A 26,614-nucleotide genomic window follows, 5' to 3' on the forward strand; every position below is an offset into this window, starting at 1 on the left:
TGTGTATGTGTGTGTGTGTGTGTGTGTGTGTGTGTGTGTGTGTGTGTGTGTGAGAGAGAGAGAGAGAGAGAGAGAGAGAGAGAGAGTAAATGTAAGAAACCCCTTAGAAATGCCAAATAGATGTGATTCATATTCATCAAATACCTAACATGTACCAATGAAAGTCTTGTTAATCAAAATGCCAATTCTACGCAAGAATACTTGTCTACTGAACCATTGCTGTCGCAGTCTAAAACTATGCAAGTTGATACAGTTTTGATGCTGCTTGTCTCCCCACAAATTCATATGTATTGGGAACTTGGTCCCAGGAGTGACAGTGTTGTGGGGGTGCTTTGAAATCTACTACCCTTAGAAGAGACAGGTATTTCTCCTGGGGCCCTGGTTCGTTCTCAAGAGAAGGTTTTTAGAAAAGCGTACACTGGTCCTACTTAGTTTCTCCAGCTTCCTGTTTGGAGAAGGGAATTCCTCCTACACATGGTCTTGCCTTCTACCCTAGGGCCCTTGTCAGAGCCTGGACTATATTGTTTGAGCTTTCAGCATCCCAAACTATGAGGTAAATAAACTTTTTTATAAAGCCAATCTGTCTAAGGTATTAAGTTATAGTAATACAAAGCAGACTGTCAGAGAAGCACATGAACCCATTCTATGTGTAAAAGATTCAGTGATGCCAAATATATATGGAAAATGAGAAAAGCTCTAATACTTCTTCCCTTCCCCTCTCTAGAGTTAACCAAGATGTGGGATATGCCTTTGTCATTTGTTTTCTTTCTATTTGTATTCATTTACATGTGCACTTTTTAAAAAATGAACATCAGTGTAATTATGCTGTAATTTACGTTATTCATTTTCTAATATTCTGTGTTAGTACTTGTAAGCGCCATACATTATCTTGGGCAGATATACAGTATTCTACAATACTACCACATAATTTAAAATATGTGGTACATGGACTGGGCATGATAGCGAATTCCTTTTTGAGACTCAGACAGAAAGTCCACTTGGGCCCAGGAATTTGAATCAGCCTGAGCAAACCAGACATGTATATTTTATTTAGTGCCTTATTTTTAGTTCTTAAGGCACTCTAATATAATGAACAAATGAGTAGATATTTTATTTAACATTTTTTTTTCTGGTTGTGGCTGTTAAGAAATCCTCTAGGAACCGTGCTCACCTGTGCCTCCTTATATAACAGGTCAGGTTCTAGACTGGGTATCCAGAGGTGTTTGTGGGTGCTGCTTTCCTTTTCTTCTACTTTCCAGGATTGCTGGTGACAAAGGAGGCTGTCCCAGTTTTATTCCAGTCTCACAGGCAACCTGTTTTTGTTTCTCAGATAGGTTCTAGGACTTTGTCTATGCCTTTGATGCTCAGCAGGTTTGTACCAGAATGTCTAGACAGATCTGGATTTCTATTTATCCTGATCATCACTCGTTGAACCTTTAAACTGCAGATGGAAATTTTTTCCCTCTTTTATAGTTTCTTGCTCATTAATTAGTCTTTGTTCTCTGCTTCAGCATCTCTCTAGGTTAGTGTTCGGCTGCTACATAGACTTTTCATGTTTTCTCATCTTTCTTGGTACTGATATTTGTTGGGATTTGGGTCAGAAAAGGAAATAAATATGTGTTCTCTTTGCCATCTTGATCCAGTTTCCTGACATAGTTCTTTTTAACCCTCAAGGCTGCCTTTTTCTTTTTAAATATCTGTCATATTTTTGGTCTCAGCAGTCTATTCCTAAAGGAATATGCTCATATTTTATGCTACCAATGGAAGGTTGATATTTGCTTAACATTTTTGTTTTATAGTCAGTATTTTTTTTAAGATGCTTTAAAAAAAAAAGTCATGATACCAATTTAAAAATGAGACTCTTGCTTTGTGCTATTGGGAGTGAGCCCAGTCACATTAAAAAAAAAAATGTGTTGGTATCTTAATCACTCATCAGGTCCAGGCAGCTCCAAGTGCTGATAAAGGCCTTGCTGCTTCTCCAGATGTCTCAGTGTTGCTCCAGGTGCAGTGAACAGAGAATTTGCAGCTGGCACGTAGCTTCTTCGGCACAGAGCATGAGTACAAGTCAAAGTTTTAAATTCTTGGTGACCTCGAGCCATTAATAATTCTTAAACCTGGTTCAGTATCAGAATCATCCTGACACTATAAAACTGTAGATACTTGGACCATCCACTGGACCTGTTAAATAAAAATCCTGAGGACGGGGTTGGCATCTTGCATGCCTTTAAAGGCCCTGGAGGTTATTCTAATATGCAGCCAAGACTGAAAACCATTGTTATTATCTCCTGTATATTTTCTTTTTTGCATGTATTTTTCACTGTCGTACTATATGCATTTTTTCTTAGTCATGTCTTTTTGTTTATTGGTTTGGTTGATTGACTGGTAGCTAGGATGGGATTCTGAGACACTGTCTCACTCTATTGCCCCTGCTGGCTCCAAACTCCTGGGCTCAAGCAATTCCCCCAAGTACCCAAGACTATAAGCATGTACCACCTCCATGCCTCAGGGAAAAAGAAAAAGCTACCCAGTGTTCATTGGAACAGATGCGCTATAGCTTCCTTAACTCTCCACTCAGTAGACAGCCTGTATGCTATTACAAATTACTGTACTAGATATTCTTATATGTAACTTTGTACGTATTTGTGAATATATTTATGGAATCAATTCCCACATGTGGAATTGTTCAGACAAAAGGTGTGTGTATGTAGATGTGTATGCTGTATTGAGAAATTTGAGATAAGCTTTTTGCTTTCCCCTCAATTTTTTGCTATGTTAAAATGCACATAACTAATGTGCCATCTGAAACATTCTTTTTTTCTTTCCTTTCTTTTTAAAAAGTATTTTATTTATTATTTTTATTTTATGTGTGTGAGTGTCCCTGTGTCATGCAATGCCTGCAGAGGTCAGAAAAGGGCATCAGATCCCCTAGAACCAGAGTTACAGACAGTTGTTAGCCACCATGTGGGTGCTGGGAATTGAACCCAGGTCCTCTGCAAGAGCAGCCAGTGCTGTTAACCACTGAACCATCTCTCCAGCTGTTTTTTTCCTTTCTTAATGAATTGCTTCCATGCATACTTGGCCCAATGAAGACTTAACTGCTGACAGTTTTTAAATGTTCTAGATTCAAGTTTAGACAACTTTTTCCAAAAGTGCAGGAGATACTTTCCTGCTAATACTGTCTCCCACCATACCTGGCTTTATTTATTATTTTTATTTTATGTGTATGAGTGTATTGCCTGCATGTATGTGAGTGTACCCATGTTGTGCAATGCCGCAGAGGTCAGAAGAGGGCATTGGATCCCCTGGAACTGGAGTTAAGGACGGCTGGTAGCCACCATGTGGATGCTGGAAATCGAACCTGGGTCCGGCACAGGAGCAGTCAGTGCTCTTAACTGCTGAGCCATCTCTCCAGCCCCCCTCTTTATTTTTTTTAAAGACAGAGTCTCACTGTGTAGCCCTGGCTGGACTGAAACTCACTTTGGAGTCCAAGCTGGCCTCCAACTCACAAAGATCCACCTGCCTCTACCTTCTGAGTGCTGGGACTGAAGGTCTGCACCACCATGTCCAGCTTCTATCTTAACTAGTCTTTATTTTTATTTTTTAATGTGTATGAGTGTATTGCCTGCATGTATGTACGTATACCTGTGTTGTGCAGTGCCCACATAGGTCAGAAGAAGGCATTGGATCCCCTGGAACTGGAGTTGCGAACAGTTGTTAGCTGTCATGTGGGTGCTGGGAATCGAACATGGGTCCTCTCCAAGAGCAGCCAGTGCTCTTAACCACTGAGCCATCTCTCCAGCCTCAACTATTCTTAATTGTACATTTTAGTGATATTAAATATATTCACAATGTTGTGCAGCCATCATTACCACCCAACTCCATAACTCTTTTAATCTTGTAAAACTGGGACTTTGTACCTATTAAAATAGAACCTTCAGTCTTCTTTTGTCCCACCCCCTAGCCCATGCTAACTACTATTCTACTTTCTGTAGAATTTTGATTACCTTAAACATGTCACTTAAGTGGAATCATACGGTGTTTGTCTTTTTGTGACTGGCTTACTTCCATTAGCATAATGCCTTTGAAGATTATCCATGTTATAGCATAACCACATTTCTTTTCGAAGGCACAATAATATTCTCTTGTATGTATATACCACATTTTGCTTAGTCATCTGTCAATGGGCATTTGGGTTACTTCTTCATCTTAGCTATTGTGAATAATGCTCTTGTGACCATCGTTGTAAAATCTCAAAACCCAGTTTGGGGTTCTGCGGGGTCTACATGTTAGATCATAAGACAATTCTACTTTCTTTTTGGGAGAGGACTGCTGTGTTTTCCACAGCACCTATACTATATGACATTCCTATCAATAGTGCACCGGCTTCCAGTTTCTCCATATCCTTGTCAGTACTTACTTTCTGATTGTTTGTCTGCTTTTTGTAGTAGTAACCATCCTGTGAGTACGAGGTGAAAATTCATGGTGGTTTTTGTTGTTGCTGTTTTTGTTTTGTTGAAACAGTGTCTTGTTATGTAGCCTAGACTGGCCTTGAACTTGTGGTCTTCTTGCCTTGCCTCTTGATTATTGGAGTGCACCCCCACACTGGCTTATTGTAGTTTTGATTTGCATTTTCCTAACTAGTTGTGTCATCCATCTTTTCATGTGCTTTTGGGTGTTTGCATGTCTCTCTTGGAAAAATACCTATTAAAATACTTGTTTTGTTGTTAAATGTTAGGAGCTCTCTATATAGTCTGGATATTAATCCCTTTAACATGTATGATTTGTGGACATTTGAGATTTTTTTAATGTGAGGATATTCATTTTACTCAAGCTATTATGGTCTTAGGCTAGGAATATTGCTGAATGTTTGAAGCCCTTACATTTTGCTTTCATTTCTCCTCAGGCCAGTACTAAAGTAGAAGTAGACATGGAGAAAGCAGAGAGCCTCCAGGTGACCAGAGGAGACTTCTTCGCATCTTTGGAGAATGATATCAAACCAGTGAGTATGCATATTGTGTGTATAATCCAAAATAGTAATTACTATTATTCTTCAAGAAAAAAAGTGCCATTTTACCTGATATTACAAATCTCATGTGTAGGTTTTATTGTTGTTGTTGTTGTTGTTGTTGTTGTTTTGAGACATGGTCTCCTATGTAGAACTCCTGACTGGCCTTGAACTCACTGTGTAGATCAGGTTGGTCTCAGACTCACAGAGACCCACCTGCTTCTGCCTCCTAAGTGCTGGGATTAAAGATGTACACCTCTACACATGGGTATTTTTATTATTTTTACGGGGTGTGTGTGAGTGTGTGTGTGTGTGTGTGTGTGTGTGTGTGTGTGTGTGTGTGTGTGTACGTGCACAGGTGCCTGGAGAGGCTACAAGTATCAGATGCCCCTGGAGCTGGAGTTACAGGTAGCTGTAAGCTGCCCAACATGGGTAATGGTAACTGAACTGGGGGTCCTCTGCAAGAGCAGTATGCACTCTTAATCACTGAGACATTTCTCTAGCCCCTCAAAAATTCTTTTTAATGATAAATAATTTGGCCAGGAGGAAGTAAAAATGGAACATTTGTTTATTCCAAGGATGTGGAGAATAAATCAAATGATGTGCTATAAGGATAACACAGCCTTTGAGAGCCAACTCTTTTGTGACTTAGGCACATTAAAGCTTTTTCTGTGAGGCTTGGAATATACACTTTCAGCAATTAAAGGCAAAAGCCAGCCAACCTATGGATTTCCTTGAACAACAATCCAACCAGTCTTTATGAGGCTCTTCCTTTGTAACTTTTTCCAGGGTTCCTGGATTTGCCATATTAAGGCCAGAGAATAAAGACTTTTTTTCTTCTGAGGATTCAAACTACTAATATCAGAACCTAAAGAGTGTTCTGAAAAAATGGTTTTGTGGCACAGTAATAGATATGAGGATTGGGCAAATGTTACAAAGGTGACTTTCTGTAAAGTGCAAGTTCCCAAGAACTATTCACCTGAAGCCATGCAGAAGTTGAGTTTCGGGGGCATGTGAAAGACTTTATGAAGTTGAAATTCTCAAGATATATGAGCTTTAAATGTGCAATGTGTTGTATGTTCCTGCTCGTTTGTTTTGTTAATATGAAAATCGAGTTTGATTGTAAATACTAAAACTATTGAGTAGTTTTGGTAGCTGTTCCCATAGGAATGTCTTTAAGATCAGAGGTTGAGAATGAAGATGGGTATGACTTTAGCTTTACCGTGTAGTATGGTAAATTTTTGCAGTGACTTTTTATTTTTTTATTTCCTTTACCTAACCATCAGTCTTGGAGCTTCTCATTTCTGACTCATTGTAACTCATATATTTACACATATCCTTAAATTGGTGCCATTTACTTATAGCCAAGAGTTGATATGGGCAAGAGCATTATCAACAGGCTGGCCTCAAATTGGTAGGCATCCTTCTGCCTCTGCCTCTCAGGTGCTGGAATTGCAATCGTGTGCCACCACACCCAGCTCTTCTTTTTTTTTTTTTTTTGGTCTTTTTGAAGCAGGGTCTCCCTGTAGACCCTGCTGTCCTGGAACTCACTATGTAGACCAGGCTGGCCTTGAACTCACAGAGATCCGCCTGCCTCTGCCTCCCCAATGCTGGGACTACAGGCGTGCACCATCACGCCCAGCTTTCAGCTTTTATTTTAATCCACTGCCCTATAAGCAGTGTTGGAATAGTATTCTGTCTACCATGCTGTTTTTCATTCTAAGTGCATAATCACTTTTTCTCTTTGTTCTTAAGAGAATGGCCTTAACCAGCACACTCTTCACAGAAACAAACATTTGGAACATACTCTTTTTCTCAGGGATTGTGAGGATTTCAGATCTATTAGAATCTGAGATTAAAATGTTATTTTGAATTTACTAAATCATCTAAGCAGCCTTTTTGTTTTGAATAACCAGAAAATTAAATTAGGAATTATAAAATGGTGCTTTGTTTTTATTTTTAGACTTTTCTGTATTAATATTGGATAGTGTACAATACTCATATGGGAATTATTTGTCTCAGATCTTTTTTAAAATTTGTATTTATTTGTATTATGTGTATGAGTGTTTTGTCTGCATGTATGTAAGTGCACCTGTATATGCAATGCATGCAGAGGCCAAGAGAGGCATTGGATTCCTTAGAACTGGAGTTATGGATGATTATTAGCCTCCATGTGCTGGGAACCAAACTGTAAGAACAGCCAGTGTTCTTAAGCACTGAGCCATCTCTCCAGCTCCTTGGTCTCATATCTTTAAAATTTTTTATTTTTCTAAAAGCTTCCCACATTTATTATTTAGCTAACTTACTAGCATAGGGCATAGAAATAAAAAGAAAAATCATGTTCCCAATAAACATTTCTAGTTGCCCAGACAATGAAGATATTTTCAGCTAGTGACCTTGATACAGCATCCTACCATCCCCAACAGTGGATATTGAACCCAGGATTCACACCTCTAGACAAATTCTCTGCCACTCTGCCACATCTCAGCCTCCAGCTTGGTTCCTCTCCAGAGTCTCCTTGGAGTTGTACCGGATTTTATTACCAATTTTCATCCAGTCAAGTGGGGAATGAGACAATTTTGTTTTTATTTCTTGACCAGAAATCATTTAATCCAAAATGTTATATAAGAAGACATAAAGCCAGGCATGGTGGCGCAAGTCTTTAGTCCCAGTACTCAGGAGGCAGAGGCAGACAGCTTAGTCTCCATAGGGAATCCAGACCAGCTGTGGGCTACAGGGAGACCCTGTCTCAAAAAGACCATAAATAAATAAATAATAAATAAATAAATAAATGAAATAAATAATAAAATTAAAAAATAAATAAGTAAAAAAGAAGACATGACAAGGAGTGGATCCAACATAACACGAGAGAAAAGAAGAGGTTAAATATTTTAGTTTCAATACTAATGATTGAAATGCTTTAAACTGTCCCTTTTTTCAACAGGCATTTGGCACAAACCAAGAGGATTATGCAAGTTACATTATGAATGGAATCATCAAGTGGGGTGACCCAGTTACCCGAGTTCTGGATGACGGGGAACTGCTTGTCCAGCAGACTAAAAACAGTGACCGCACACCACTGGTTAGCGTCCTTCTGGAAGGTGAGAAAAGCAGTGATGGCCATAAAAATTAAAAAGGAAATAAAAAGAAAGAAAAGGAAAAAAAAAGCTACTTAACACATTACAAAAAAGTGAATGGTTTTCAGTTCTAAACTTTATTCCTGGTCTGAAAACAGTAATCCAGTCTATGTACCAGTATTATGGACAAATTGAAATTTTTTCAAAGTAGAATGTTCTGTTGAATGACAGCAACTGGTTTTCTTACAGGAATGCATCTAAATTTCTCTGGTACTTAACAGACTGAATAACATCACATAGCTCAATTCATTTAAATAGTATTTACTGAGTGTCTTTGAACTAGTTTCTGTGGATACAAAGACATTTGAGTGTCAGTCTAGCCATGAAAAAGACTTGTAAAGAAATTCCTAGTTTTAGCATATGCATGTAAGTGTGTGTGTGTGAGAGAGAGAGAGAGAGAGAGAGAGAGAGAGAAGAGAGAATGTAAGTCATTTTGCCCAGGATTTGCCAGAGAAATCTAGAGATGATACTTAATTTAGACCCTGAAGGACCAATTAGTATTTTTATCAAATGACAAAGGAGAAAGATGTTCTATTTATAACCAGTTAATTTATGATTGATACGATATCAGAAAAGTTCGGTGGACCAGATAACAGGGGAACCTCGACCCCTCCGAGGTCCAGAGGTGAAGGGTCTTGAGAGAAACATGTTAAGCTAGAGTAAAGGATGAGGAAAAGTTGGCCAGGCAAAATAATTGGGAAAGATACTCTATGTAAAGAGACCATATTGTGGGCTATATGAGCTAGGAACACAAAAGTTGGCTAGAAGTAGACAGGAGGGGCAATGAGATGGTTCAGTGGATAAAGGTGTTTAGGTGTTTGTGGTGCAAGCCCAGTGACCTGAGTTTGCTCCCTAGAGGTCCCCCCTTTGGTTTGTTTATGGAGCTGTCACATAGGCAGAACATATTTAAATGCTGTTAGAAATATGACAGGGAGAGGCAGTGACTGAACATATGGGAGAGGAGCAGTCACTCATGTCCTGTTCCAGAGAAGATGGTAGGGGAGAATTGACTGGTTCTGATCAGAAGAGGGACTATCTTCCAATATACTGAAGGAAGCAGGGGAGTTTTCTAAGCGCAGGTAAGTTTGTAGGATTTGCTGCCTTTATGAGACAACCAAGTCTCTGGTATTCTATCTTTTTATAATACATTTGCTTCTAATAAAGTAATTTTCCCTGCCCCTGGTATCATCTCCTAAGAAAATTGTTGTGTTTTTGTTTTTGTTTTTGTTTTTTTGTTACAAAAAAAAAAGATTTGAGCGGGACATGGTGGCACATGCCTTTAATCCCAGAATTCAGGAAACAGAAGCAGGAGGATCTCTGTGAGTTCAAGGTCAGCCTGGTCTACATAGTGAGTTCAGGCCAGCCAGGACTAGATAGAACTAATAATACAAGTTCTGATAAGCATTTGAATATATTTTCTTTCTTTTAGGAAGCAAAATCCTTGTTTTATGTTTAGTCATAGGGTTGAGAAATTAAAGCTGTGTGAGAAGGCAAGAAGTCATGCATTTGACCATACTTTTGAGAAATGCTAATCAGTTCATAAAGTGTAGTTGCTAATAAATAAAAGGAAACATGTCTGCTATGACAGTGTCAGGAAATGTTAATGAGCAACTAGTTGAGACCTCAGTACATTGTGGGTAAAAGTTTAAACTTGCTTGATTCCCCTTTGCTTAGGTTGGCTGTTTTTCTCTGACGCACTCATCTATTTATGCAGGCCCTCCTCACAGTGGGAAGACTGCCCTTGCTGCAAAGATTGCAGAGGAATCCAACTTTCCCTTCATCAAGATCTGCTCTCCTGATAAGATGATTGGCTTTTCTGAGACAGCCAAGTGTCAGGCCATGAAGAAGGTATCAAGATGGTAGCTTTCATTTTAGTTTCTAGTCTCAGATAGGTGTGTGCATACATGCATACATGTGTACACATAGCTACCTTTCCACACATGCGTTCAAACCTGTAGCAATTATTTTCAAGTAAGACAAAATTATCAGCAGAATTTGAGTGTAAGACTGTGTTTTTAAACTTTAAAGCATTTTTTAAAATATTTTATTTTTATTTTATGTGTATGAGTGTATCGCCTGCATGTATGTGAGTGCACCTGTGTCGTGCAGTGCCGTGGAGGTCAGAAGAGAGCTTCAGATTCCCCTGGAACTGGAGTTAAGGACAGTTTATAGCCACCATATGGGTCCTGGGAATCAAACCCAGATCCTCTGCAAGAGCAGTCAGTGCTCTTAACTGCTGAGCCATCTCTCCAGCCCCCACTTTAAAGCGTTTTTATTGAGAGTTTCTTTGCCTTCCAAATTATGCTTTGTTTTAGTCTTCAACATTAATTTTCATTTCTTTAGTTTGTATCAACTTGATTAAAAGAAAGATCACTTTAGAATGTTCAGGTAGAGGGTCTAGAGAGATGGCTCAAAGGTTAAGAGCACTGACTGCTTTTGCAGAGAACCCAGATTAGATTCCAAGCACCCACATGACAGCTAAAAACTGTCCATAGCTCCAGTTCCAGGAGATCTGATGCCCTCTTCTGACCTCTTTGGGCATTGCACAGCACAGGTGCACTTACATATGTGCAGGCAATACACTCATATACATAAAATAAGATAACAATAATAAACATAAAAAAAGAGTGTTCAGGTAGAGTTTTCATTTTGTTTTTTAGTTCTAGATCAAATACAAAGTCAAACTGTTAGGGTCAATTAGGTTAGCTATAGTTTGGGAAGAACAGTATATAACATTTCAATATATTCCCAAGAACCCTACAAAAGATGGTTATAAATTAGGTAATAACAAAGAGTTTGTAATGTGTCCCTCATCCTTTCTTTCTCCAAGTGTGTTTGTCACCCTCCTACTCTATCACTCTGAACACAAAGTTAGACAGCATAGAATAGAATTAAGATCATCTGGTCCATTTTACTTATATTCAGGCAAGTAAGGACTCTAGAATAGCTGGTGGCCACCCTTAAAAAATGATGACTCTTAATGGGTGTTCTTTTCATTTGTTATCCAGTATTGCTGGGGATATTCTCATTTTGCCTACTCCCATATAGTAAAGAATTTTTTTTTTTTTTTTTTTTAAAACAGGCATGGTCCCAAAGGGGCAAGAATCTATCATAGCAGGGAGGCATGGTGGCAGAGGTGGTTGGAGGAGGATTGGAATCTAGGCTCTCATATCTTCCAGCAGGCACAGGAATCAAGAGATTTTTTAAGAGGGTCGCCCTGTAGCACCAGCTGCCTGGAACTCACTCTGTAGACCAGGCTGGCCTTGAACTCACAGAGGATCCATCTGCCTCTGCCTCCTGAGTGCTGGGATTAAAGGTGTGTGCTACCACACTCGGCTAAGAATTTTTTTATATCCAGCTGAAGTAATTCTTTTACTTAAAATCTTTTCTTTTTTCATGCTTGATCTTTTTTTATGCCTGTGAACCAAGTGTATGTTAAAGAGATGTGGGAAACTCGCCATCGGGGAAGATACTCTCCAGAATTGAAGAGCTACCTAATGAAGACTACTTGGTGTTTTCTTTGACTTTGCTTCTTTGTACTTACCTATAAGGATGTGGTTGAAATATTTCAGTTTTTCTTTACATAGAAAAGATGGAAGAGGAAGAATACTTAAAAAGACAGACTCCCCCAAATGCAAGCTGGAGAAGTTAGTCTCTTGTTTTCACAGGTGGCAGAAATTTGTGTTGGGTACTTGCAGTGGATGGAGGATGCAGAACTAGAGCCTTGGCCCTGAAACATCAGGGTTAATATTCCATACAGTTTTCTTAATTGGAGCTCAGAGGATGATAAGTTATTGTATTTCTGATGTGAAACCCTTAGCGTCTGTCTTTCCCAGGAACATCTGGATAGAATACAGAGCCACTAACTCCTCTAGGTAGGGTTGTTTTTTTGTTTGTTGTTTGTTTTTGTAGCTGTTCTGTTGTTTCCTTTTTGAGTGAGCCTGGCTCAGGCTAAGCCAAGTACTCTACCCCTGAGCTCTTCTCCATCCTCCCCCTGACCCTCGTTCTGGTTTCTGGTTTCCCTCTGAAAAGCAATCCTTATGCCACTTTTAGTGAAAATTTAAATAATAGCCCTTGGAATCTGTAGTCATTGAACTTCCCACTTAATAGAAAAGCTGGTTCTGTTTGCATTACCCTAAATCATCTCCTATACTCACTCAAAAGTAGTAGTCCTTGGTACAGATGGCGAATTGCTCCAGTGCTTTACACCAGCTGCCAGCTCCTACCTCAGATGTACTGAGATGTGGGCGGATGGGCCTAGTTTTTCTATAAAGTCTTTAAAAAGTACTTTAGGCTTCTGCAGATCAAAGCTGCTTTGTGAGTGTGAGATATTATCATTTTTATTATTTTAATCTCTTGCAAATTGACTTGAGGGGGGAAGGTAATATGTGCTGATTTTAGAGGCTTAAATGGTTAAATTAATGACTTAATGACTTATGATTTAATCTTTAAATTGTTGAAGCCTTTCAAGGTAGTTTTAGATGAGCAGAGGGCTAAGGAATAGAAAACTAAGTGTCTATACCAGTTTATTCAAAATTGTTCCAATTCATGATTCACTGTCTGGATCATCCATGTGCTCTTAAAATTACAAAAACAATTCTGCTTTAGCAGAATAATAAATTCACATTAGACTTTTCTACTTTGCTTAGAATGGTGGGAAATACCATTTCCTGAACTAAAGAACAGAGAAAATAATAAAACATAGGTGTCTTGGAAATATATTAGAAGTATTACAAATCTTTCCTAGCAAATGGTTTTCACATTGTTGCCTAATGATAGGTTGACAAAAGCCTGAGGGCCCAAACCAGTCTAAGGATGCAAAGTCTTCCAGGTTGTTGTTGAAAATAAGATGGAAATGCCTTCTTCAGTGCTTCGGGTCTACCTCCCACTGCTCTTGGCCCCACATTCTCAATATGAAAATGGGAAGATGCTTTAACTTCCTTTTAAGACATATACACACACATGCACATACATGTACACATTATTTATTGAAGATCACATTGGACATACTACTTTAAGCTCAAAGTATTGTGGACTTTAAAAAAATGTGCCTGTAGGGTTGGAGAGATGGTTTAATGGGACCCAGGTTCACATGGCAGGTAACAATCCTAGGGCATCCAACACCCTCTCCTAGCCTCTGTGGGCATTGCATGACATGAGTGTACTTACATACACAGGCAAAACATCCATGCACATAGAATAAAGAAATATTTTTTTTAATGTGACTGTAGCTCATCTCAATATTATTAAATTAATAGCTGAATAGTATTTGTGTAAACAATCCCTTCTGGGGATGGAGAGATGGCTCAGCAGTAAAAGAGTGTGTGCTGCTCTTGGAGAGGACCTGAGTTCAGTTCCCAGACATACACTTGTGCCTCTGACCTCCATGGGCACCTGCACTCATATACACAGGGACGGACACATACACACACAACTTAAAAGTAATAAAATCTTAAAAACAATCCCTTTTGTTTTAGGTTGGCTCCAGGTTGGTTTTTTTTTTTTCTTTACAATTATAAACAATATTCCATATGATTACCAAACTAGAGCTATCACTGTCCTACACTTTTTATTAGATTTTTTTTCCTTAGGTAAATTAACATCATGTGACTGAAACTTGGATTTTAATTCAAGTGGATCTGAATTTGAATCCCATCCTTACCACACTTGTGGTCTCAATTGCCTTAAATAAATTACTGTAAAAGCCTTTGTTTTTCGGGGCTGGAGAGATGACTCAGTGGTTAAGAGCACTGGCTGTCCTTGTAGAAGACCCAGGTTTGAATCCCAGTACCCACATGGCAGCTAGCTGTCCTTAACTCCAGTTCCAGGGGATCTGGCACCCTCTTCTGTCCTCCTTGGACACTGCATGACATGGGTGCACTTACACACATGCAGGCATAACACTCATACACATAAAATAAAAATAAGCCTTTGTTTTTCTCCATTTTTTAAAATATTTTATTTATTATTTTTATGTGTATGAATATATTTCCTGCATGTACGTGAGTGCATCTGCCGTGGAGGTCAGAAGAGGGCTTTGGATTCCCCTGGAACTGTAGTTAAGGACAGTTCATAGCTGCCATATGGGTACTGGAAATCGAACCCAGGTCCTCTGCAAGAGCAGTCAGTGCTCTTAACCGCTGAGCCATCTCTCCAGCCCCTGTTTTTCTCATTTGTAAAATTAAGGGTATTGTGAGTTCAGAGCTGGACAAGGTAGTATGTGCCTGCAGCCTTCACTCCCAGCACTCAGAAGGCTGAGGCAGGAGGACTGCCTCAAAGAGATATTGAGAACTAAATGAGATGATAATTGTGTAAAGTAGTAGTCTGGAGTGCCTGAGACATCTATGCACTTAGTAAGTGTGGTGACTGATGTTACTTATTACGCATATGTTTCTGCTTATTTCTTTAGGCTAGAACATCAAGATTTGGATTCCTAATATAAAAATATCAATACTTTTCAAGATTTTTATATGTATCACTATCAAAACTTTTATGTAAAGATACTAATGATTTTATAAAGGCCATTCCTCCAGAAAGTTGTAATTTACATTTGAAATCACTTGAAAAGAATGAGTTTCTTTGAATTCTTACTCCAACTTGATGTTATAATAGATTTTCTTTGACAATTTGTTAGGCAAAATGTTGGCATTTAATTATTTTTTTAACTATATTTTAATAACTGTGTTTAATGACCCAGTGCTAGAGCACCTGCTTAGCACATGCAAGGCCCGGTGCTCAGTCCCCAGAAGATTTTTCAAAATGTTTTATAATCATAATGGTTGTAAGGCTCAGAAATAATGTAATATGCTAATTTTTGTCAAATAGGAGTGGTCTGAATTAGTTGATTCATATAACATCTCTATATACCATTTCATTACCCAAGTCAAGAGAAAAATAGTCTTTGTAAGGAATGAGGGCCATAATTATGCTATTGCTTCTTTTCACAAATGTATAGTACAAGGATGCATGAAAGTAGTTTATTCTCAGTTTAAAATCCACCTTGTACTTCTCTTAATTTTTAAATAAATCCTTTCTCCATGGATAAAGCCCACAACCTGCTGCTGTACTCAGGAGCTGTTATCCGCATGTTCCGGGTGGGGATGGGGAATGGGGGAGTGCCACATGTTCCACTGAGATATTTGAAATGTTTGAAGATATTTCTCTTTTTTCTTATTTTATATTTGCTTCCCAAACTTCATTTTGTTTTAAATTTTTGAATCTTTTATCCATTTTTGTGTCTGTACTCTAAAAAAAACTATTTTGATAGTTCTATTAGTGATATTAAACAGAACAAAGCAATAGAACTTGATTTTAACTAATTATCTAACCTTGATGCTTTCAAAGTACACATTCAGTACAGAGATGTAATAGAAGAGGCAGATATTGCTAAATTTCTTCAACAAAATTAAATAGAAATATCAGCAGTTTGTAAGACTACTCTATTAATAACATGATGGTCTTATTTTCAAAGGATTGAAAATTAATGGAAGAAATTTTCCTTTCCACTAGCTTTGCAAGAAAGAAATAATCTTCTGTGAATATCCTCCTTTAAATCCCACTGCAAAATTGTAGTCTGCACAGAACAGAATCATGGTGCCTAATCCTCCTCTTTTCATGATTTAGTCTATACAGAAAGCAGAGCTGGAAATGGGATCTTTTGACAGCAGTTACTAAGCAACAGAATTTGGATGTTTTGGGTTAACATCCTAATATATCATGTAGCTGATTTGATGAAGTTTGTGCTGTGTTAGTTGAGAGCTGTGGATACTCCGGAAATGGCTAAAAGTCCTGGGATGGCTGACGGGTGGGCATTCCTTGTCTTTTGGTTGAATACTGTGTCTTCTGGCACTTATATCTGTTTGGTGTGTAAAAGAGGAGGATATAGAACTTCCAGACCTTGTGGCTTTTATATTATTAAGTATACCCACTCAGTAGATTATGTTAGTAAAAATGTAAGACTTTTTCCTGAAAAGCAGGAAGAACAAATAAGGGATTTTAAGGTCAGTCCGAGAAGCTTTAGTGCTTTGCCAAAACTTTAGGTCCACTTCCCGAGGCAGTTTCATCAGAAGACAGCTAATGTTTGCTTGGTCTGCTCCCAAGTTATTTTTAGAAACTAACAATTATTACTGATGGTACCAATTTAAATTTACTTATTTATGTTTTTATATGCTACCAAATATGATTAGCGTATGCTTTCAACTAATTGCTGACAGATTTACTACATTAGGGATTTTCTAAGCCATTGGATTCCTACTGTCATTAGATTTCTGCTAACTAGGTTAGGTGCTTCATGCCAGCCACTTCAAAACTGAAGTGAACTCTTTGTCTCCAAAAGAGTCAGAGAACTTGGCTTTATTACTTAAGAGCATTAAAAAGGTTATAGAAAATGGAGGATAGAATCTACTTAGAATGCACTTTGCTGTGGTTTGTGACTCTGAAAGGCTAGGATTAACATGGAGCTGATAATGCTGGCATGCTCCCATTCAAATTCATGTAGACTCCATGTAAATGCAGCTGCTGCCTCTCCCTCCTCACAGGTGGCTCTAGCTGGTCTAAAGATTCCAAAACTGAGCTCTGTGCCTTGAGAGCTTGTGGTGCCCTGCATCGTGTAGGAGCCCCAGCCCCTGCTCCTCAGTGCTTATACCATGTCTCCAGCATGCTCTCACATAGAGCCCAGGCTGCCCAGAGTCTGGGTTGTCTCTTAGAACCCTCATGTCTGTACTGTACTGTCTTCCTTTGCAAGCATAAGAGGTAGTGTAGAATAGTTAACACTGACAATCTCATTGTAAACTGCTGGAAACAGTTGTTTTCTGAAAATTGTCTTCATCTATTAGAGTAAGCCTCATCATTTCCACACTAACTGATGCTGCTCTTTCCCTCTGTTCCTTCTTCAGTTCTTTTCTTTCTTTACCCTTCTCTTTCAGACTTTCTACCTGATTTACTTAGACCATAAGTATATGCATATACTATAGATAGATAGATAGATAGATAGATAGATAGATAGATAGATAGATAGATATATGATAGACAGATAGAAAGATAGATAAACAGGTGAGTGACAACAACAAAATCAATTCCAAGATAGTGTTTCTCAAAGTTTTGAACTGTATTTATTATCACTGTGTATCTGGGGATCTCTCAGAAGTCAACTTTAGGGACTTGGTGCTCTTCCTCAACCATGGGTTCTCAGGGAGTCCTGCACAGTAAGCTGTGCTGCCATTTTACCTGCTCTACAGGAAACTCCCTGATGACACTAGGATGATCATACATTTTAGATTCCTTTTTTTGGAGTCTGTAAGACAACCCCGAGCTCTAGCTTCAGCCCACCCAACTACCCCAGGGTCATGATGTACTTGATCTGGAGCAGGTGCTGTGTGTCTGGCTGTGTGCTGTGTCTGATGGCAAGCTATGTGGTATTCTAACTGGGGCACTTTGCATGATTTTTTTTTTTCCTGTATCGTTTCTTCCAATACCTCACCTCCTTTTTGAATTGATTTACATAAAATTATGGTCAAAGTTTCCAGTTCAGTCTGTAAATATCTCATTAGATTTTAGGGTGCCAGCTAATCTGTGCTTGCCAATCAAATCTGAGTCTCTTAGTAAGCATCCTGCTGGGGTCTGGGCCAGGAAACCAAGTTTCTGAGAGGACTATACATAAATAGTGGATCCAGGGAAAGAGTGATGACCTTATACTGTACTGGTCACCAGATAAAAAGGGGACTGTGTGGGTAAGAAGTGAAAGGGGCATGCGTGTAGATTCAAGTTAGAGCAGAGTAGCCACCCAGAGGAGTTTCAGTTGACTAGTCACCTGAAACTAGTCAAGTTTCAACTGGCTTTGGCACAGGCTTTGTCATGGTTAGTACATTGTTAAGGGAGCTAGCTGTGAACGCTCACCTCCTTGGCAGCAATTACTGCACTGAGAGCTGTTTGTTTGGTTTTTGTTTTGTTTTGTTTTTAATTTATTTTTTGGTCTTTTTGAGATAGGGTCTCCCTGTAGCCCCAGCTGGCCTGGAACTCACTATGTAGACCAGGCTGACCTTGAACTCACAGAGATCTGAGGTCTGCCTGCCTCTGCCTCCCTGAGTACTGGCATTAAAGGCATGTGCCACCACACCTGGCTGAGAGCTGTTTATTTTGTAAAATAAAATAAAAATTAAGAGGATGTGGCCAGGCATGGTAGCACAGGTGTTTAATCTCAGCACTCAGCAGGCAGAGGTGGGTGGATCTCTATGAATTCAAGGCCAGCCTGGTCTACATAATGAGTTCTAGGCCAACTGGGGCTACAGGAAGATGCTGTCTCAAAAACAAAAAACAAAAAAAAATTATTTCTTTTAATTAAGAAGATTTTGTATTGAGTGACTACCATCATTTTTTTTTCTACCGTGTTATAAGTAGCCCATATAATCAACTGTGAGGTTCATAAGATGTCAAGACTGCACGACACAGAATAAACTAGTTATTTATTCATTCATATTTATTTTTTTCTTTTGAGGTCTCATGAACCCTAGACTAGACTCAAACTCATTTATATAGCTGAGACTGGCCTAGATCTCCTGAGCCTTCTGCCTCTACCTCCCCCAGACTGGGATTGCAGGCATGCATTACTGTGCCACGTTTTAATCATATATTTAGGCCAGCAAATGTCCTAATTGTGTTTGCTATAGCCATGTAAGCTATATGTCGTATTGAGAAAGAAGAACCAATTTCGGAAAAGTGTAGAAGCACAGTGTTCCAAATCTGTCATTCTAAACTATGATTTCACAGCTTGAGTGATGAAATTATGTATCTGCCTCAGAACTTTTAGTAGGACTCTGAAAAATCTTTTAAAAAGCAAAGTTTATTTTCAGTGATTCCTTGAAATTACCTGAGTTTATAAGATTTCTCATTGTATTTATCCAGTCTTCAAAAATAGCAAAGAACCAATACTTCCAGACTTTTCCATTGTCTTGAACTCACTAACTCAAAGCCAAAAGGGAGTCATCAGAAGACTAAAAATCCTCTCCTCTCATGTTCTTCCTTTTTTGAAACAGGACAGGGTGGGGTCACTGAACAGTTCCACCCTTCTTGTTCAAATGTGTTCAGTATCCATTCCCAAACCAACAGGATCCCTGGACTCATGTTTCTCCCTCATCACTGAGTCCTTCTGCTCTGTCTTCTGAATGTCTGTAGACTTCTCCCTACACCCCAAACTGCCAATTCTTACCTGGAATTCTACAGTTTCAAACTCTTAACTTTCCTCTAATGCTTTTCTATATATCAGCCAGGAAAGTGTTTCTAAAACAGAAGCCTGACATCTCAATCCATTACTTAAAACTATATTGGCATTTTTATTGCCTTTACAATAAAATTTCAACTCATCGCAATTTGTAAAACCCTCTATGTCTAGTTTCCTTCATCACTTCCTGTTTTTAATTCTTACTGACTGTATACCAATCAGTTCGTTCAGCATTCCTGAATGTTCTCATCTCTGACCCCCTAATATTCAGTATGCCATCTTTCAGGTTTCAACCTAAATGTCATTTTTTAATTTTGGAAACCATTCTTGATCCCTCCATGCTGTTGTGACTCAGGGTAGCCTGAGTTATGCTGCAGTAGGAGAACTCCAAAGTCTCAGTGGCGTAGCATGTCAGACTTATTTTTCGCGAATAGGGCATTTGCACCATGGCTCAGAAGGTGACCGCTGCTCATTGTAGTTTCTCAGACACTCAGGCAACTAGGTAATTAATTCGTGATTCCGTGGCCTCCAAGACAGGAGGAAGACTGTGGTGAAGCATGCAGTGGCTCCCTAACCTTCTTAAAAGGCAGTTCACAGTTACATGCAGCCTGCCTTCTCTACTCCAGCTTTTGAGAGGGCACAGTCATCTGTCCTATTACCCTCTCTAGTGGCTTTATTAGTGCTCAACATAAATAGTGGGGGTGACTGGCTGAAATGATGGAACCCATATGGCAATAGCACTTCCTACTGTCTAGGTACTTAGGACTCTATTCTTCCTCCTCTCCCATTGCTCCTTGAAAGTCTCATGCAGTCATGATCTCACCTGCCACTGCCCTGAGAGGGTTTCCTACCCTGATTTCAGTCAGACATCTCTGATACTTACTTGCTATTTCTACTTGAATATAAAGTGCATACATTTCAATTTATGTTTAACAAACACTTGTCAGTTATTTTCTGGTAAGGCATTATAGTAATTGATAGGAGGCTATAGAGTAATGAAACTACTACTTGCCTACTGAGTGTTTATAATCTAGTACACTGCAGGGAAGAACAGCAGATCCACAGTGTGCAAAATGGTGAACCAAAGAAGAGAGGAGAACGACACAGAGCATGTTGGGATGAGAGCCGTGTTGTGTCAGCTTTGAATCTGTTGAGCAGACAGTGTTACTGGATACTCTCTTGTGCTAGGTACTAGAGAGAGAGATGTCATGAACAGAGTGAGGCTTTTAATCCACTTCATATCCCAGTGGGGAGACAGGTAGCCAAGGAGAAAAGGGTAGATGATGGGATTGTGACACAGCATAGGACAGTGATAGAGAGTTACAGGACAAGGATCAAAAGAAAACATTTCTACTCCAGGGGCTGATTAATGGAATACCTGGAGATGGAAAGAGGAACCAAGGAACTGGGTTAAAATGGTAGCAATGGGATCCTACTGTGGTGTCTCTTCCTCATTGTCAAGAATTCTTTAAGGACCAAGTATACACAGGTTGTTTTTAGGTTTAATATGAAAAATGTTAATATGAGTATGACTTAGTTTCTGTACTTAATTCTGAATCTTCTATGGTTAAAAAATACCCACCAAGAAATAGTATGCCACCTAAAGCAAGACGTGGGTGGCAGCTAGAACAGGTTTTACCATTGTGGTGAAGTAAGGTTAGTTATCAACCGGAGAGATTACACTGGATACAGAAATTAATCTTTACTCATGACACCAATGGGATTCACTGAGCTCCATTTACAGTATCCAGAATAGGTCCATTGTCATTCATAAAAGGGCTGGCCTCAAGGGCATGGGCAGTTTGTACATCAGGCGAGTCTTCTGTTATTTGTAATTGCTACTCCATCTTTGCCAAAAGATAACAGCTTTCTTTACTGCTTGTTTAATTTGCTGACTCTATTCAGTCACCATCCAGTTGTGTTATCTTGGACAAGTCATTTAACTGCTTTCAGTTTCCCTGCAAAGACCCACTAAATTCTAAAATCCTATAATAATTTTTTATAGCCTGTATTATTAGTGTTTTATCATGCTTTATTTAGGTATTGTTCAAGGATTAACCAAATTTAATCTTTATGGAAGTTGTCACAATTGTGGAGGATGGTGAGGTAATAGATGGTTTTGCTTTCTTCCAGATCTTTGATGATGCGTACAAATCCCAACTCAGCTGTGTGGTTGTGGATGACATTGAGAGACTGCTCGGTGAGTCAAAACCCTTGGCCTTTGTACTCTTTGCCAGTGACAGCTGAAGTCTCTGTTTGTTTGTTTGCTTGTTTGTTTGTTTGTTTGTTTGGAGACAAGGTCTCCCTGTAACCCCAGTTGGCCTGGAACTCTGTATGTAGACCAGGCTGGCCTGAACTCAGAGATCCACCTGACTCTGCCTCTCTAGTGCTGGGATTAAAGTCTTGTGCCACCATGCCCAGTGCTCTATAATAATTTTTAAAATACTTATTAAATATCTTATGTCAAAGTACAATGGATACAAAGATGATTAAGACTTAGTCCCTGAACTCAACGTAGAAGAACTAAGCTTAAGTAAATGTCAGAAAATTCTTGATCCTCTTGCATGTTATTCATTGAAAAATTAAACGGCTACTGAAACAGAAAACAGGTGCTAATTTAACAAACATCTGAGAGTACTTCTCAACACCTGATTAAACTTCCTTAGGCAGCTCAAAATGGTGTAGTGATGATTTCAAGTAAACTGTTATTCACTTTCCTGTGATGTTCAGACTTGTGTTGGGTCCTCTGTTGTTTACTTTAAAAAGTTTTAGCAATGTTTCTTATAAAACAAAGCAGGTAGGTATATCTGTGAGGTCTCCTCAAGTTAATAGCGTTACCTAATGACCAGGAGTTTGGATGTGCTATGATTAATACATCTCAGCCCAGTTTATAGGATTTTTTTTTCTTTTTTAAAAGATTTTCAGCGTATATTCATAGTTCTATGTAAATTCCTTTATCTAACCACAACTGAGGCATGTGGTCATAGCACCACACTGTCAAGAATTTGTACCTTCAGAGTATATTTTCACTTGTCTGAATAGTTATTTCCTGTCCTTGTCTGTTCTTTTATTCAGTAAATGTTGCTAGAATTACTACTTTTGGGAGGGTTTCAGAAGAAGAAATAGGGTGCTGCCTGTTCTTTATTAATTGTATGGGCAAAAAGTCACAGTCAGTAGGATATGTCCTGGATATTCAGAAAACACTTGACTTCAAGAGGCTCATTCCTGCAGGTAGCTTGAAGTACAGGGCTAGGTGCATGTTCAGTGTATCAAGAAAGCTAAGAAAGTGGCAGTCTTGGAGTACTGAAGTTTAACAGGTAGAAGGTTCTCTGAGGGCCATCTGTAGTTCTATTAAAATTTCTTTTCATACCATTTTTCTCCTAGGACCTTAAGGAAGCACCCTATCACCGAGCAATTTCTACCCATTTTGCACTGTCAAATTTTGTTGTCCATGTAGTATATATAAATGCACTATGATGATTTGCAGTAATTGCTTAGAAATGCTTGGTAAATGCACCTGGATATTTTCTCCTTAAAAATAAAAATGTCTCAGACCCCGCTCCTCGAGCTGGTCTCTGGGATGCAGGGCAAAATAAATAAATAAATAAATAAAAATAAAAATGTCTCTGAAAGGATATCCACATGAATCAAAGTGGATATTAGAAGCTTCAAAAGAAAAAAAAAATACATATGAGTTCTTACATGATGTTTTAAGAATTTCAATTATTGAGGATATTTTTCTTATTATAGATACTGCCTGATTCTTAGTACAACTGATATTTACTCTTGATTCAGAAAAATCTGAATGTTTGGATTTGTGCCATAAGTATCGTGTATTCCTGACCCACAACCATGTTTCTCTTCCAGATTATGTCCCCATTGGCCCCCGGTTTTCTAACCTGGTATTACAGGCTCTTCTTGTGTTACTGAAAAAGGCACCTCCTCAGGTAAAATTAATGATAACGATAATAAGGACTATTTTCATAGTTATTTATTTACTTAAAATATATTTTATAATTTTTTATTTTATGTGTATGAGTGTATTGCCTCCATGAATGTAAATGCACCCATGTCATGCAGTGCCCACAGAGGTCAGAAGAAGGCATTGGATCTCTCAGAAGCGGAGTTACAGACGGTTGTTAGCCACAGTGTGGTTGCTGGGAATCAAATTCGTATCCTCTGTCCTCTCCAAGAGCAACCAGTGCTCTTAACCACTGAGCCATCTCTCCAGCCCTTCATAGAGTTTTTAAGTAAAATTTATGTAGTGGCACACTCTCTGAATTAATCAGGTTATCATAGAATATAAAATTGTGTTGTTGAAGGATTTTGAATGGTCATCCAATCTGGCCTTCTGTCTTAAGGTAAATTACTTTCTTTAAGGGTTGGTTGCTTGTTTGAGACAAGGTCTCCTGTAGCCCCAACTGGCCTAGAACTCGCTATGTGGACCAGGCTGGCCTCCATCTCACAGAGATCCATCTACCTGCCTCTGCCTCCCAGGTGCTGGGATTAAAGCTGTGCTCCATCACACCTGGCCTAAATTACTTTAACAAATATTTTTTATTTTCCTTTTCTGAAGATAACAAAATCTGACCATTTGAATTAGTATTCTATCTTTTGTAAATTCAGCAGCATATTTTACACTTTATCCCAAACACCTCCAGAAAGTAATTGTGATGCATACGCAGAGGGATTACATACTCTCCCATTGGTTTCATTTCTCTTTCCATGGGTTTTCCTAAGAATTTATATTTGAGGAAATTTATGTTAACTTCCTATAGGCAAGTTGGATGGTGTTTGTGGGTTTTTGGGGTTTGGGGTTTTGAGCTTTTTTTTTTTTTTTGGTTTTCATAGATGACCTTTAGTTATCTCTCTTGTGCCGCCTGGTGATTTTATTTTATTTTATTTTTTTTTTTTTTGGCTTTTTGAGACAGGGTCTCCCTGTAGCCCCAGCTGTCCTGGAACTCACTATGTAGACCAGGCTGGCCTTGAACTCACAGAGATCAGCCTGCCTCTGCCTCCTGAGTGCTGGGATTAAAGGCGTGCACCACCACACCCGGCGCCACCTGGTGGTTTTAAGGAATGAAGTTATAGCTAGGATCTTAGTTCTTTCTGTTTCATCTTTACTGATGTGGCTGCTAGAGAATGGCAATTTTGACACCATAACAAAAGTACAAGCAACTTATGCAGGTTGGTTAAATATGTCACATATGTAGAGACTTCCAGAATATGTTTGGCGTTGTCACAAGACAGGTTTTCTAGATTGTGGTATAGCATTGAAGACATGCCAATCACAGGTGGATACAGGGGGGTTGAGTAGTGACTTGAAGAACATCTTAGTGACTGTATAGGAATCTTGTGTGTGATTAGATATAAGGAGATGGACATGCTTAACCTAGTTAGTGAATCTGATTTGTAATGTAACTGTTTAGAATACATACATGCATATTTTACACTTAAAAGACTTGTCTTGATTTTCTAGGTTTCTTAGTGCTTTTAAATTTTTCCTAAAGTGTAGGCTGGAGAGTTGGCTCGGTGGTTCAGAGTGATTCCTGCAGTCCTGCTGAAACAAAAGTAATTTCTCCCCAGAATTTGCCTATATCATGCATTCATTTTTAATGAATCCAGCATATTTTAAATGTTTAGAATGGTAGAGATTTTTCAGGTATTTAAATGTATTTATTACAATAGTCTGTTTTTTATTTAAAAAGAAATTATACTAAAAGTCACTTAGGACAGGATAAATAAATTTTCAATTAAAAAAGAATTCTTATCCTTTACCTGGTTAAGTGCGGTACACATTAGTTTAAATACAGATGCATCTTTTGGTTGAAAGTTATTCGTAATTAAAAAATAAATATGAATAAAAATGCTAACAAATGACCTGTAATATTTTTAAATTTTTAAATTTTATTATTAAAATGTGTGTGTGTGTGTGTGTGTGTGTGTGTGTGTGTGCGCGCGTGTGTGAAGATCTGAACTCAGATTGTCAGGCTTTCGCACAAAGTACTTTTACCTACAGAGCCATCTTGCTGGCCCTCTGTAACATTTTGACTAAAGGCTAAAGAGTAACTATTTCTGTTCCTAATATATAATGATAAGATTCTTAAGGGAAGGAAAATTATCTTAATGCTTGTAAAGTTCATAGCACCTATATATGTGTATATATGTATGCATATACATACATCCTTCATGGATAATTTATTCAAAAAACACATTATATATATATATATATATATATACATATTTTCATTTTCATGGACTTAGGAGACAAGGTATAATTAATGTTAACACATTCAAAAATGTAAAAGTTGAGGAGCCAGCAAGATGACTCAGCAGGTGCGGCACCTGCCACGCAAGCCTGACAACCTGAATGATTCCTGAAACCCAGGTAAAGGTATTAGGAGAAAACAAATGCCACAAAGTTGACCTCAGACCTCTCCTTTTCACCATGGCGCACACCCTTCCCCAATCATACACACATAAAATAATAAGTAAAAATTTTTATAATATGAAGTTCAAATGATCAATGAATACGTGAGTAGATCATTTATATGAGTAAGGTGCTTTACACTCACTAAGATATAAAATCCAAAAGTCAGGAATAAAGTGTTCCTGAGGAGTTAGGAAAATTGGAATCCACATAAACAGCTCGTGGAAATGTAAAAAATTGCATTTCCTTTGGGAAACAGTCTAGCAATTCCTCAGAAGATTTAACATCAAGTTAGGGGATGGCCCATCAGTTCCACTCCTAGGAATACACTCAAAATAAATGAAAACATACATGTACACAAAAGCTTATGTGTGAATGTTCATAGCAGTATTTTTCATAGTAACCAAAAATGAAAACAATAAGTAAAATCTAGTATGTCCATACAGTGGACTATTATTCAGCAATAAAAATGCATGCTAGTACATACTTCAGAGTACATGAACCTTGAAAATGTGTCAAGTGAGAGAAGACAGTCACAGAAGACCACAGACTGCATGATCCCATTTATATGAAGCGTCCAGACTTGGCAGTTCTATGAAGATGGAAAAATACGTTATTAGTGGTTGGCAGGGACTGGGAGGACAAGAGGCTAATGAGTGTGGATTTTTTTGTTTTGGAGAGATGGCTATGGCAATGTCTGCATATCTGTGAATGCACTAAAACTGTTGAACTGTGCGCTTCAGTGAGTGAGCTGTGTGCTATGTGAGTTATATCTCAATAAAATGATCACATTTTTCAAATGTGGTTTCTCAAGCTATGTGAATGAT

At 38.5% G+C, this 26,614-nt stretch overlaps 1 protein-coding gene across 1 annotated transcript in view; it reads left to right on the forward strand.

The window, feature by feature from the left end:
* Window positions 1–26,614, forward strand: part of Nsf (N-ethylmaleimide sensitive factor, vesicle fusing ATPase) — a 171,834-nt gene that overhangs the window by 117,954 nt on the left and 27,266 nt on the right. The window contains exons 13-17 of the mRNA XM_008821914.2: window positions 4,904–4,999; window positions 7,950–8,106; window positions 9,857–9,990; window positions 21,491–21,557; window positions 23,225–23,304. Of these exons, the coding sequence (XP_008820136.1) occupies window positions 4,904–4,999; window positions 7,950–8,106; window positions 9,857–9,990; window positions 21,491–21,557; window positions 23,225–23,304 (534 nt within the window). The remainder of the gene's footprint in view (window positions 1–4,903; window positions 5,000–7,949; window positions 8,107–9,856; window positions 9,991–21,490; window positions 21,558–23,224; window positions 23,305–26,614) is intronic.

Source organism: Nannospalax galili, unplaced genomic scaffold (assembly GCF_000622305.1).
Source record: "Nannospalax galili isolate Female #2095 unplaced genomic scaffold, S.galili_v1.0 scaffold1128, whole genome shotgun sequence".
In the NCBI taxonomy this organism is placed as follows: domain Eukaryota; kingdom Metazoa; phylum Chordata; class Mammalia; order Rodentia; family Spalacidae; genus Nannospalax; species Nannospalax galili.